General features: G+C 42.6%; 1 protein-coding gene across 1 annotated transcript; it reads right to left on the minus strand.

The window, feature by feature from the left end:
* Window positions 1-13,395: 13,395 nt before the first annotated feature.
* On the minus strand, window positions 13,396-14,337 carry LOC116598800 (olfactory receptor 7G3-like). The gene has a single exon (XM_032358127.1). The coding sequence runs from the start codon at window positions 14,332-14,334 to the stop codon at window positions 13,396-13,398; it is 939 nt and encodes a 312-aa protein (XP_032214018.1). The 5' UTR covers window positions 14,335-14,337.
* Between the last annotated feature and the right edge of the window lie 565 nt (window positions 14,338-14,902).

Below are 14,902 nucleotides of genomic sequence, written 5' to 3' on the forward strand. Positions count from 1 at the left end.
GAGCGGGGAAGCAGGCTCCCTGCTGAGCAGAGAGCCCGATTCGGGGCTCGATCCCAGGACCCTGAGATCATGACCTGAGCCAAAGGCAGAGGCTTAACCCACTGAACCACCCAGGTGCCCCAGTTGTTCCATTTTTGAAAGGAGAAAAATGTGTGACAGATACCATTTGCAACTCACAAAGCCTAAAATGCTTGCTTTCTGGTCCTTTACAGGAAAACATGGCCAGCCTTGGGTCTACAGCAGCAGTTTCTAACCGGGGGTGATTTTGCTTGTTTGGAGACATTTCAGGTTGTTAAAACTGGGGGGAGATCCTTCTGGCACACAATGCACAGGAGTCCCTCCAGCAGAGAATTACGCAGCCCAAAACGTCAGTATTGCCAAGGTTAAGGGACAGCTAAGGGATTTACAGTTTTTGTGAAATGTTATTCATGCTAGGAGAGCTTTCTACTTAAAACTTCAAAAAATACAATCAGTGTAATTCAGGGAACGTGAGAACCCACACTTCAGACAATCCCCACGTGGAGATGACTTTAGCCATAGCCCCCCTCACTTGTGCTTAGGAGAATTCCTACTCTGGTGGAATTTTCCAGTGACCATAAAATTTCATTTGTCAGTCTTTATTCATGAAAACATACCCCAGCTCATTAATTGGTAGTCTCTGTTTTTAAGATCATGCTCCTCTAACGCTAATGCTTTATCACAGAAGGTTTGTATATAATATTTTTATTATAATTCCATTCCTGATACATGTTAATTTCCTTCTGGATAACTTACTTGACCAGTGGACTGGTTAGAATTATGTTACATACTGTGTAACATGGGTATTTTTTAATACCTGTTTATTATGAGTATCTAATTCAGGTGTATTGGATCACCACACAATGTCTTCCATCCGATGGATCCTCTGGAATGTTCTTGGTTTCCTGTCCAGCCGAGAGGGACGTACACCTCTCATTGCTCCCGGTGTCTTGTCTTTATGTCAGGAAAATCCAGCTTTTGTCAGATTACTGACATATGCTATTTTTAAAAGCCTCTTGCGACTTTTCTGCGGTTAGTAGGTCTTTGTCTCACAGCCTGGCTGTTGACAGATCAGCAGATGTCCCTGTGTGGGCTGTGAGAGATAGTGCTTGAAAAGGAGTTCTCCCTAATTGGATTCTTCTATGTTTTGTTTTGCTGTTTGCCCTGCTGCTCACGTTGCAAGGAAACCAAGTACCTGGTGTTACAGGAGCGGTCTTGGGACCATGAGGATGCAAGCCACAGGCTCCAGAGGAACCTGCAGAAAAGTCACAATGATCCTGGCCACCCCAATAGCTTCTTTTTCTCCACTAGCCATGGATTTGTTATTTCCAGACTTCCTATTACAGGAGAAAAAAAATAAAACATTACTGGAGTAAGCAGCTTTGGATATTTCATTGTTTGTCAATTTAATAATTTTTTCAGTCGGGGGAGGGTTCCGCTCCTCTTGGTGTTTGCCGTCTCATACATACACTCAGTCCTTGGAAGGTTCTATAACTGCTGTCTGTGGGGTTATTACCGGCTTAACACTCGGAACTGTTGGAAATGGGGTTTTTTTTTTTTTTTACATCTTTAAGCCATGTTTTAAAATTGTACTTCAAGTCTTTGACATACTTAAGTATTTAAGTTCTTGACTTGAATATCAGTTTTTACAAAAGCCCTAAGAAGCCAGTACCATCGCTGTCTCCCCCTGGTGAATGGAGAATCAAAGGCACGCAGTCCAGGTTCAGGCCGGTCCTAGTGCTGGTGTTTGAGTCCATGCTTCCTCTTGTGTCAGGCCCCGTTCTGTCTATGCCCCACATCTAGAGCAGCAGATTGGGATTTTTGCCCTCATGGGGCTTACATTCTGCTTAGGGTAAGGCGCCTGATAAATGAGTAACTAAATATATCGTATATCAAGTGGTGGTACATACAGTGAAGGCAAAATTAAGCATGGCGCCAGTGAGGGAGTGCAGGAATTCAGCAGACCTGTCGGATGGGCAGGGAAAGAGTGAGCTCAGCCAGAGAGTTGGGTGTTCGAGCGGAGATGTCCGTGAACTCCGAGTGCGCCATATGTAATCAGGAAGAGCACCCTTGGCAGTTCACGGGCCGTGAGAATGAAAACTCGGCCTGGGACCGCCATGCAGTAGCAACGAGGCCAGGGTGGCTGGAGTGGAGGAAGCTTGGGAGTCACAGAAGATGAGGCCAGAGCTGGGTCAGGATCCCGATCTTGTGGGTTTCCTGGAAGGACTTTGCCTGTTTTCTTCCACGTGGTTGGAAGTCCGTGGAGGGCTTTGAACAGAGGGGTGGTGACTGTCCAATTTCTGTTTGAATCTCTGGCTTCAGAGTTGACAGACTAAGGAAGGACAAAGGACAAACAAGCCTGCTAGCAAGCCATTGCAGAATACAGTTAAGAGACTAGGGGCCAGACTGGTGTTAGCAGGGGAGGTCTGAGAAGCACAGGGATGAATGCAGCTGTTAATTTTCACTACCAGACAGCAATCATTTATTCCCCGGCAGTGCACCTTTCCTCTCGCTGACATGACTTACAGTTAGTTCCATTTTCCCCAGTTACGAGCATGGCTACTTTAAGAGATGGCGTGCATACTTTGTGGAGCATTGGTGAGTTATCCCAGAAGCAAATTGCCGGCGTGAGGTCTGTGCGTGTTCGGCTTAACGGTATTGATGCCAAAATCATGTCTACAGTGGTGTGTGTGTGTGTGTGTGTAAACGTTTAAAACAGGTTTGACTGAAAACACAAAAATGCTTAATTCACACACGTACAACTTAATTATTACGTGAACAAATCCATGTAATCAGCAGGCAGGAAGAAATAACTACCAGTATAGCTGACATCCCTTTGCCTTGCGCCCACAACAAACCCTGCCCTACTGTGCATGGGTAACCAGAATTCTGACTGCCCACACGGCGTGGGTTTTTTGTTTTTGTTTTGTCTTTGAGCTCAATACGGAACCATACACTATGTGTTCTTTTGTCGGTCTGACTTCGCCCATTATTTCTGTGAAATTGATCCTTAGCATTTAGAGTATTTCTAGCTAGTATATTTTGTGTGTGTGTGTGTGTGTGTGTGTGCGCGCGCGCGTGCACGCGTGCATGTTGCACACTGTTTGAATGTTCCACAATTATTTAAGCAGCTTGTGTCAGTGGACATTTCACTTTTCAGTTGGGGGCTGTTGTGAATAATGCTGCTACGGACATACTTCAGCGTTTCTGATCGTGCACAGATGCATGTATATTTCTCTTGGGTGTATACCCTGGACTGAAATTGCTGGGTCTTACAAGGTGCGTATGTTGATTTTTGTAGATGACGCCAAATTTCGAAAGTGCTTGTGCAAGGTCATTTCCCAGCAAGCTATTTTGTAGAGTTGGATAAAGTACTAAAGTTGCCTGCCTTTTTCTTACTGTGATTCATGTATTACGAACCCTCTGGATGGGAGTCTTGCATGCTCTCTCCCACTCTGTGGCTTGTCTACAGTGTTTTAAGTGGTGTCTTTGGTTGAAATGGATTCCTAATTTTAATTTTATGGACAGTTCTTGCATGAGAAATATTTGCCACCCAGAAGGCAAGAAGACATTCTATGATTTCTTCTACAAGTTGGTTTTGGCTTTGGTTTGGTTTTTGGCTTTAGTATATACCTGTAGATCTATGTTTAGATCTATAGCCCATGTGAAATTAATTGTTGTATGTACTGTGTGAGCTGTTAATCTTAGTTTTACTTTTTCCATATTGACCCAGCATTGTTTATATAAAAGTACATCTTGGCCCTAAGAATTGGAGATGTATCTTTGTCATATATTGAATTCCATATGTATCTAATTCTGGGCTTTTTAGTCTACTGATTTATTTGTTTATGCCCCTTGCCACAGTGTTTAAATTATAAGAAGCTTTATAATAAGCTTTAATGTTTGGAATGTCTAGTTCCCCCTCATATTATTCTTTTTCAGTGTCTTCCTAGGTATTCTTGTCTGTTTGTCTTTTAAGATTATTTTTTTCTCTTAAGTACCCTTTATAACCAACATGGGGCTCAAATTACAACCCGAGATCAAGAGTCACATGCCCAGCTGACTGAACCAGCGAGGCACTCTTACATGCACTTTCCTATTATTTTGTTGAACTCTATTAAAATTACCTTGTTGGTATTTTTATTGTCATTGCCTTGAATTTATAAGTTAACTTGAGGAGAACTAACAATTCTGTATTGTAAAGTCATCTTATCCAAGAACAAAGGGTATCTCTCCATTTGTTCAGGTCTATTTTAGTGTTTATCTGGAATGTTAAAAAGTTTTCCTTACACAAGTTTTATACATTCCTGTTACGTTTTCTCTAAGTATTTAGTCATTTATTATAAATGAGCTTTTCTCCATTATGTTTTCTGTTCACAGTTTTTGTACATGAAAGCTACTAATTTTGTAACTTGCCAGTGCACTGAATTAGTTTTTGAGTTAGTTGTATTACTGGTTTTCTGGGGTTTTCCAGGTATGCTGCCATATCATCTGCAAATTGAAATATCTTGTTTACCAGTTCTACACCTCTAATTGTTTTTGGTTGTCTAATTGCATTGGCTAGTAACCTCTAGTACAGTGACAAATAGTAGCAGAGATAGTGGGCATCCTTGCCTTTTTCTAGAGGAGGTTCTCCTGTTGTTTTCCCATTAATTAAGATAATGTCTTTTAGAACTAAGATATTATATTTATTTTATCATATTGAGAAGATATCCTATATTCTTGAATGTTTTGTCATGAATGGGGGTTGAATTCTGTCAGGTTTTTTGAACATCTATGAAGAGGATCATGAGTCTTCTGACTTATTAATAAAGTATGTGATATTAATAAATATTTCAATATTCAACAAAACTTGCATTCCTGGAGTGAATTTCACTTGTTCATGGTATATTATTTTCTAAATGTGGTGCTGGATCCTTTTTGCTAGTATTTTGTTTAGAAGTTCTCATTGGTATTAATGTATGATAATTGGTCTGTACTTTGTACTGTGTCTGGTTAGGTATCAGTATTATACCTGCTTCATAAAAAGTATTGGGAATTTTTCCTTCTGAGTGCTCGGGGATAATTTATATGGCATTAGGACAGTGTGGGTTTTGGATGATTTGGTAGAATTCCCTTTGAAACCATCTGAGTCGTGTCTTTTAGTGGTATATTTCTTTAGGAATTTTCTCTCATAGAAATTAGTCTTTCTTGAGCTTTCTAACTTGAATGAGTATTGGTAATCTGTATTTTCCTTGGAAATTGTCTATTTCATTTAGCATGGAGATCAGCAAAGTAGTTAATGATTTTTAAAATGTTTTCTGTTTTAGTGGTCATCATCTCTTTTTATATATTTACTTGCTCTTTTCCTGGGTCAAATGAGCTATTGCTTTGTTTGCTTGTTTAAAAATGAAATTTTGACTAATTAGACCTATTATTTTTCTGTTTTCCTCTTTACTTTCTGCTTTTATCTCCACTCCTTCCTTACACTTTGTTTTGGTTTATTTTTTCTTTTTTTTTGCTTTTTTTCTTAACCAGCAATTAATTTATTCTTAATCTTTCATTTTATTAAGTGCTTTCTGCACTGAATTTTCCTCTGATTACTGCTTTAAGTTGCATTCCATGGCTTCTGATACATAGTTTCTCCATCATCACTGTTTCTTTGAAATTCTGTAATTTCAGTTTATACTTCCCTTTTCATTAAGGAGTTAATAAGGGGTTTTTAAATTTCCCAGTAAGATTTTTTTTTCATTTTTGTTCATGAATTACAGGTTTATTGAATGTTGAGTTTCTGCAGTTTGAATATAATAAGCCTAGATAGAGATGTGTTGGGCGGTGGGTGGGGGAGCTTGCATTAATCCTACTTTGATGATCTCTCAGTTTTCTGGATCTGTAGTTTGGTGTCTGTCACTAATTTGGAAAATTCTCATCAGTTATTACTTAAAATATTCTGTTTTTTCCCCTCCTACCTTGATATTCCATAGCACCTACATTACACTTTTTATAAATTGTCCCATGGTTCTTGGATATTTTGTCTTTCATCCTTTTTTCTTCCCCCTCTTTGTATTTCTGTTTTAGAAGTTTCTATTGAAGCGTCTTCAAGTTCACCAAGTCTTCTCAGCCAGGTCCAGTCTGCCACACCCATCAAGGACAGTCTTCACTTCTGTTGCTGTGTTTTTGCTTTCTGACATTTCCTTTTGATTCTTAAGAGTTTTCATTTCTCAGCTTATGTTACGCATTTGTTCTTGCACATTTGCTTTTTCCATTAGAACATGAAGCATGGGGGCACCTGGGTGACTCAGTGGGTTAGGCCTCTGCCTTCGCCTCAGGTCATGGTCTCAGGGTCCTGGGATTGAGTCCCGCCTTGGGCTGTCTGCTCAGCGAGGAGCCTCCTTCCCCCTCTCTCTCTGCCTGCCTCTCTGCCTACTTGTGATCTTTCTCTGTGTGTCAAAATAAAATCTTAAAAAAAAAAAATGTAGCATGTTAACTATAGTTATTTTACATTCCTGGTCTGACCGTTCCAGAATCTGCTATAACTGAATCTGGTTCCAATGCTTGCTTATCTCATGTTAGACTGTTCTGACTTTGCCTTTAACATGCCTTGCAGTTTTTGTTTCTTTGTTGTTTTTTTAATTTTTAAGTTTAACATGATGTGGTAGGTTAAAGGATCAGCAGTAATAGCCCCTCAGTGTGTTTTAGTTTTTCTGGCTAGAGGTTAGCCTGTGTTTATGGGGTGCTGTAGCTATTGTGTGAGAGGCCAGAGTTTCCTCTGGTGTCCCTCTTTCCTTTGGGTTCTAGAGATTCCTTAAATATGGACTAAGACTAGCAACTTTTTTAACTAGTCCTCTTCATACAGGAGCCTTCTCTTCATACAGGAGATCCTTCTCATTCTTCAGTTACAAGCAACAGGAGTTCCTTTTTTTTTGTTTTTTAGCCCATTGCTACTTTTCTGAATTTAGGATAAAAGCTGATTTTTATTTTTTTTTAAGCCTACCAATTACTTTTTGAGAATAAAATAAATAAATACGCTTCCTAAAGACAAGTTCCAGCCTTGGGCCTTTGACAATTGTTTTGATTTAATATTTGTCATAATTGTTTTAAAAAGAGTTTCTCCACTTTATTGAAGAAGTGGCAAATTTGAATACTTTACCAGATAAACCTGCTGTCCTCCGCACACCACTGTGAGGTGGTCTTTTGCCTACAGAAGGCACAGGTGAGAAGAGTGCTTACCTGCTAGAAACAAACCATTTATTTGCCAGGTGCTTACACTGCAGTGGATCAGTTTGGCTGATGGCGCATGGCGAACAGGGGTGCATGGTCATGGGTTTGCGTCCTCCATTTGCCGTCCTGGAATCCCTGCACCCTTCCTTTCCACGTGCAGTGCCTCCACGCAGGCAATTGTGTGAGCAGTGATGGCACTTGCATATCTGTGAGCAGAGGTGCTCAACGTCCCAAAGGCCTCGGTGAAAGTGTTCCCAGGCTCATTAGTGAAGAGCAGTCATTGGCATTTGCTGGGTCGGTGGGGAAGAAAAAAGGTGTACCCTAGAGGCCAGGCCCAGGAGGAGGAGAGCACTTTCTCTGCATTGATGAAAATGGGGCTGTGTAATTAGGAGCCTTGGGAATCCAGCACAGCTACACAGTCTGTGCAGTCCCACAATCACATCAATTACAGGAGGAGAAGGAAAACTCAATTCCCATCGACACCTCAGTGGCCTGGAACTCTTGCTTCTCCTTGCACTGCCCCGCTGTTGTCAGGACAAATGTCATCTCGCACATGATCTCTCTGGAGAGACCTTCTAATTACACTCTTGCCCAGTCTTCATGTTTTCCTCTAGCTTTCTGTCCTTTGGTTCTTTCCACTAGGAACCAGCTATACCCTCTACTGTTTTGGGAACTCCAGTCCAGTCAGGTCACCCTCTAGGGAGCCAGCGAGTATCACTGAAGTGCCTTACACTGAATTCCACTTCGAGAAGAGGGGCAGTAAGACTAGATACCGTCTTCAAGGGAATAGTGGTCTAGAAGGAGACATGTAAACAGTAAGATAGAGAGTGTAGGCAATTAGTCCATTCGGGAAGTCCCGAGGAGGGTATATTGGCAATCAATGAAAACCAGATAGGGGTGATGCAAGCTAAGTGTAGATGGCTTATGTATGCTGTTCATGATCAGAATTGAAGAAACATGCCAGTCTTGGGTGCAAAGGCAGGTAACAGGATTCTCTTTGAAATAGTAGATAAAGCTGAAGGGGCAACATAGGATAGATTATGTAATACACAACATATGCATCAACATTTTTTAAAAGATTTTACTTATTTTTCAGAGCACAAGCAGGGAGGAGCAGGCAGAGGGAGAAGCAGGCTCCCCACTGAGCAGGGAGTCCGGTGCAGTACTCGATCCCAGGACCCTGGGATCAGGACCTGGGCCAAAGGCAGACACTTAAACAACTGAGCCATTGAGGTTTCCCATCTATCAATACTTTTTTAAAAAGATTTTATTTATTTGTTAGAGATCACAAGCAGGCAGAGAAGCAGAGAGAGACGGGGGAAGCAGGCTCCCTCCTGAGCAGAGAGCCCGATGTGGGGCTTGATCCCAGGACCCTGAGGTCATGACCTGAGCCGAAGGCAGAGGCTTTAACCCACTGAGCCACCCAGGTGCACCCCCACCCATCTGTTAACATTTTATTTAGCAGCCTCAAATGTTAATTGGAAGTTGGTGAAAATCCACTGCTATGTGAGGAGATTTGCTGTTTAGAAAAGTAACCTGGTCCCTTTAGGACAATGTATTTATATTTGCTGCATAATAAACTATCCAGAACGGTGGCTTAAAACCACCACCATATGATTTATTGTTGATTGATAGTTTGCGCTGTGCTTGGCAAGGCTCCCTCATGTCTGCCATGGACTGCCAGTTTGTCTGGCCAGCACCTTCACTCAAGAGCTCCTCATCCTACAGTCCAGATAAGGCCTGTACCTGCCCTGCCAGAGCATTCCAGAAGATTAAGGCCCCTTCCTGTGCCATTTTTCGGTCAAGTCCCTGTTTGTGTCCTCTTTGCCTGCGCCCCGTGGACGAGTGCAATCACATGGCTGGGCCCAGAGTGAAGGTAACCAGTCACACAGAAGGGGTGTGGGTCCAGGAAAGGGAAGAAATGGTGGCCATTTCAGGAATCCCCACAGGACCAAATGAGAGGACACCTGGGTGGCTTAGTTAAATGTCTGCCTTCAGCTTGGGTCATGATCCCAGGGTTCTGGGGTAGAGTCCTGAGGGCGGGCTCCATGCTCAGCGGGGAGTCTACCTCTCCCCCTTGCTCGTTCTGTCTCTCTCATTCTCTCCTCTCTCTCACTCTCCCAAGTAAGTAAAACTTAAAACAAAAAAAACAAAAAAACCAGTCCAAATGAGAGAACAGCTTTATAGAGCTATAACTGACATCTAATGAATTGCACACACTTAAACAATTTAAGTTTTCGCTTACCAAACAAGTGGATACGTTTTTGCCTGTGTCCAGAGCTCACGGTGGAGGTTCTCATGCTCTCTGGTGGAACATTCAGAGATCTGAGCAAGCACTTGTCTGAGGAGCCTTAGAGTTAATGTGGCGTACAGGCTTGGAACACGCTTGGAAACAAAGTACGCTGAAATGGGAGAAAATTCGGCTCACCAGTGAGAAGCTGATCACCCCAGGAGACCAAAGCACATTCTTTTAGGAGACTGCAAGCCTTTGTACAGCTGCTAAGACCCCAGTAATAAGCAGCTTTTATCTGAAAGGCCTCAAAAACTATAAATCTGGCTAATTCTCTTAGCTTTTGGGTACTGCTGGGGCAGAGTAAATCCTACAAGCTCGAATCACTGGCTTCATGTTTCTGTGCCTTGACGTCTTGATGTAGGCAAGTGGAAGCAGCACTTTCCAGCCAGGTTCTATGTGAGTCCCACCATTGCTTTGTGTTTTTAGAGACATTTGAGCCTTTATTAATGTCTCTTTTCTGGGCATTGGAAATGATAGTTGTTGTCTATGGATGGCATCCTATCTGATTGGTTAATAGAAGTCCCTTTTCAGTAGAGAAGTATAACTCTGTTGGATGACATTGGCCTTTGATCCTATGTGTTTTCTTGTACTGGCTGTGTCTCCAGTGGTTTACAGTGGGATTTATGGTAAGTTTAGGCAATGTTCTTGATGGAGTTGGGTGTCCCCGCTAGATGGGACAAGAGAGTGAGGTTCCACATCCTCGAGACAAGGCCATAGAGACTCAGCCAACTCTGTCCAAAAGAACCTCTTAGTCCTTCAGCTGGTGGGAGAAAGTGCGCCTTATAGGCTACTGGGAATTACTTCCTGCCTCAGACCTAAGGAGGAAAGAGCTCCTCCAAGAAGGGAGGTCAGCAGGTGGAGAGATGTCTTTCTCCAAAGGAATCCACTTGGAGACAGAATTCATAGGAATGTTTCACCTCGGAGATCAGCAGAGGACATTTTCAGATAATATAGTTACAGAGATTACTGTGAATCAGCAGTCTGTGCTGCTGCTCCCCGCTTTGCAAAGTGGAAATAATAGCAGTATCTGTTTCCTTAAGGTGGTTGTGAAGATGAACTGAGTTAACACATGTAGGTGCCTGGACTAAGGCCAGTCATACTGTGAGAACAAAACAGTCAATCTAACAAGTATTTTCTTAGGATGTTCCACATACTTGGCATTGGCGTTCAAGCAGATAATAACAGACAAGGTTCTTTTTTCTGGGGTTTTGAGACCACTGAAAGTGTTCATCTGTTTACTCGATGAATGTGCACTGGTGCTTCCGTTCCTGACCTGTGGCCTCCTGCATGCAAAGACTCTTGAATACAGGCCAGTATCCTGGATTCATTCTATTCTGGGACCTAGGAAAACCAGGATCTTCCCCCTTGCTTCATAATTCTTTCATTTTTCCTTTCCTTGACTCCTTTGTTTCATGGCAGACCAGGTGGTTCTTGTCCAGGAGTGACTTTGCTCGTAGTCATTTAGCAGTGACATTTAGCAGTGTCTGGAGACCTTTCTTATCTTTAACTAGGGTTGGGGAGGATGCCACTAGCATCTAGTGTACAGAGGCCACAGATGCTGCAAAACATCCTACAACACATAGGACAGCCTCCACCACAAGAGCCCATCTGGACCCAAATGTCAACAGTCCCCAGGTTGAAAAACTCTGTGGTAGAGTAATAATTTCTATACTAGGAACTAAATGGGAGACAGAAGACAATCAGATAGTATTCCAGGCTCATTAGGATGGTCCTGTCCTCTTGGCTTCATCTAATTCTGCTGAGGTCACTAGGGAAGAAGTTTCATGAAAAGGTTGGAAGCTAAGACCTTATTGCACTGAATAAAGTGATTCTGTTTCTGAAGGTTGCCAGGGAGAGGGGGTAGGGAGAGGGTGGTGGGGTTATGGACATTGGGGAAGGTATGTGCTATGATGAGTGCTGTGAAATGTATAAACCTGGTGATTCACAGACCTGTACCCTTCAGGCTAATAATACATTATATGTTAATAAAAAAAAATAAAAATTATAAAGAAATCAAATAAAATAAAGTGACTTTGTTTGAGAGAGTCAGTTTGCATCACACCCTCAGACACCTGCTGGGAAGAATGCAACTGGGCATAGTTTTCCAGGTTACAGGATCCAAGCCAATAGAGCTACCTTTTTGGCACTAGATGGGGACTCAAATAAATCAATGGTGTTAATAAATATGGTGCCCACTACTTTGTGAGAATCTCTATGTGAGACAATTAACACTAGTTTTCTGTAATCACCCCAACAGTTATTTACAGATGAAGAATTTGAGGCAGCTTAGAGCTAGTAAATATCCTAGTAAATGGTGAAGTTAGGATTCAGACATTGGAATCTGCCTGAGGCCAAATCTAGTGATCACCAAGAGGGTTCAACGGTCCTCAAATCAATGTAAGACAGTTTTTGTTCTCAGTTCAGAAGACTCTACCCATTCTACCCATTCGTCTCAACCAGTAAAAAAGGATGCTTTGCCCTCTCAGTTCCCTGTTGTGGGGAGTCTCTATCTGGGGCCATTTCCTGGTCTAATCCTTAAACTCTAAGTTCAGGAAGGTCCTCTCCTGGTTTGTGCAGATCTAGCCTCCAGCATGTGCTCCTGGGGCTGTTAGAGAGCTGGCTTTGAAAAGGGCCCCTCCCCTATGTGGCTCCATTGGTGCCCTGAGTCAGCTCTGGAGAGTCACTCAGCTCCATCTAATCTACCATAGCCTGTTCAATCCTCTCTACCCGGTTTTTCCAAACCTGTCCTGCTGGTAATGGAGATCCTTTCCCTGTGCCATCCCCCTCGCTCCATGGCAGTATAAGCTATTATAGTTAATAGGGTTAAAGGAATGGAGACTGTTGAAAAGCTCTGCACCTTTTCGTGGCCAATATAGAGTTTGGTGGCCCTCATGGATCATGATGGCTGACACGTACTGAGTGCTTATACCAGACACTGTTCCGAGCACTCAAGTGTAACATTTAATCCCCACCAGAACTCTTCAGGAAATGTATTGTCATCACTATTACAGATAAGGACATAGAGGCACGCAGATGTGACTTGTGTAAGATCACACCATTGTGAATGATGGCAGATTTGAGCCCAGAGTCCTCTTGCACACTGCTCTGCTGCCCTTCAAAATATGGCAAGTGCCATGAAATCTGGACTTGTAGGAAGCTGGTGGTCAGCGTAGGCCTCTGAAGAGTTGAAAGTTTTGATTTGAAGCCTGATTGTGAGAAGGAGTCAGACACGTGAAGACTTGGCAAAGCATGTACCAGGCAAGGAAGATGGCAAGTAGATTGCTTCTTACATGGATCAATGAAGGCCAGGATTCTCTTTCCCTTAAAATAGACACCACAATGAGTTTCCTAAAGAAGCTTATTATTAACATCCCAAGTATAGGTCAATGGCCACCACAAAAGCAAGATTCAGTACGTAAAACTTTATGGAGTGAGGGAGATCAGTATGAGACTGCCCAGATAGATAATGGTTTCCACACTGAGACCAGGGAGACCCATGGTCCAGCATTCCTGGTGCTAAAAGCCAGAATATAACTGACAGGAATAAAGTCGAATCAGTAATGTGAAATGCTTGTCACTCCTGCCCCCCTTCTCCCCAAAGCACTCCTCAATTTGCCTTCTCCTCCCCTGATGCTTGCTTACAGGAGTCTGTGTCCTGGAAATAGCATATTTTCATGAGAAGTTTAGTTATTGGTTGACCATTCTTTTTCTTGCATGAACAATAAGACTTTTGGTGTGCTGCTTCAAGCTTGTCTTCAGTTTAGGGATGTTTTTCTTCTAGTAAATCATGAGTAGTATTTATGTTTTGTCTTCAGATTACATACTCAGGAACACCAGCTATCAGCACTTTGGATCTCTGTTGTCTGTCCTTAGCTTTGGTTATCTCACTGAGAGTAAACTCCTCTCCTGAAAAGTCTCCTCAGAGCCCTTTTCATGTCCCTGTTCCTCAGACTGTAGATGAAGGGGTTCAGCATGGGGGTGACCACCGTGTACATCACTGAGGCTATTGAGCCCTTTCTGGAGGGATGAGTTGTTCCAGAAGTGAGGTAGACTCCAAGGCCTACCCCATAAAACAAGGAGACAACCAAGAGATGAGACCCACAAGTGGAAAAGGCTTTATACTTCCCTGCCACCGATGAAATGTCCATTATGCAGGAAATAATTCTATAATAAGAAAAAAGGATCACAGTCAGGGGAATGACACCCAGCAGGCCAGTTACAAAATACAGCAGGATGTCATTGGCAAGGGTGTCAGAGCAGGCAAGCTTGAGGATCTGAGTATGTTCACAGAAGAAGTGGGGGATTTCTATCTCTTTGCAGAAGGACACCCTCAAAAACATCAAGCTTTGCAACAAAGAATATGTCAGGCAGATGAACCAAGAAAGTAGAAGCAGGAAACCACAAAGGCGAGGGTTCATAATGACTGTATAGCGCAGGGGATGACAGATGGCCACAAACCGATCATAGGCCATCACCGTCAGTAGCAAATTATCTAGTCCAGCAAAAATCATGAAAAAATACATCTGGGTAAGACAGCCTTCATATGTGATGGTATTGCTCTGTGTCTGGATGTTCACTAGCATCTTGAGGACGGTGGTGGAAGTGAAACCTATGTCAGTGAGGGACAGGTTGGAGAGGAAGAAGTACATGGGTGTGTGGAGGTGGGAGTCATAGTTGATGGCCAGAATGATGATAAGGTTCCCAAGCATGGTGACCAGGAACATGGATAGGAACAACCCAAAGAGGAGGGGCTGCAAGTCCATATCTTCTGAAAGTCCCAGAAGGATGAATTTCAAAACCACTGTTTGGTTCCCAGCTTCCATATGACTTATGGAAATTGCCTGGAAAGAGGCAATGTTAAAATAATGACAAAAGAAGAATGTGCCATTATATTTCAAACTCATGATGTCTTGTGCATTACATAAGAGTTGTGGTTGTGATTTCTTTAGTTGACCAAAGTCTCTTCAGTAACACCCTCCCCTTCCTGTTTGTATCACTACTACCAGGATCACCTCTTTAAAATGAATGTCCCAAAGCAGCCAGTAGGCTTAGTTGTCAGAGCATGGGTCACTTGATCTTGGGTTTATGAGTTTGAGTCCCACATTGAGTGTGGAGATTGCTTAAAAATAAAATCTTAAAAAAATAAAATAAGGGGCTCCTGGGTGGCTCAGTCGGTTAAGCGTCTGCCTTCAGCTCAGGTCATGATCTCAGGGTCCTGGAATTTTGCCCTGCATCAGGGGCGGAGCCTAGGCTCCCTGCTCAGCCCAGCCTGCTTCTCCCTCTGCCTGACACTTTACCTGCTCATTCTCTCTCTCTCTCAAATAAAGAAGTAAAATCTTTTAAAAATTAAAATAAAACAAAACAAAATAAAAAAATAAATGTTCCACACCA

Source organism: Mustela erminea, chromosome 1, assembly GCF_009829155.1.
Source record: "Mustela erminea isolate mMusErm1 chromosome 1, mMusErm1.Pri, whole genome shotgun sequence".
Classification (NCBI taxonomy): domain Eukaryota; kingdom Metazoa; phylum Chordata; class Mammalia; order Carnivora; family Mustelidae; genus Mustela; species Mustela erminea.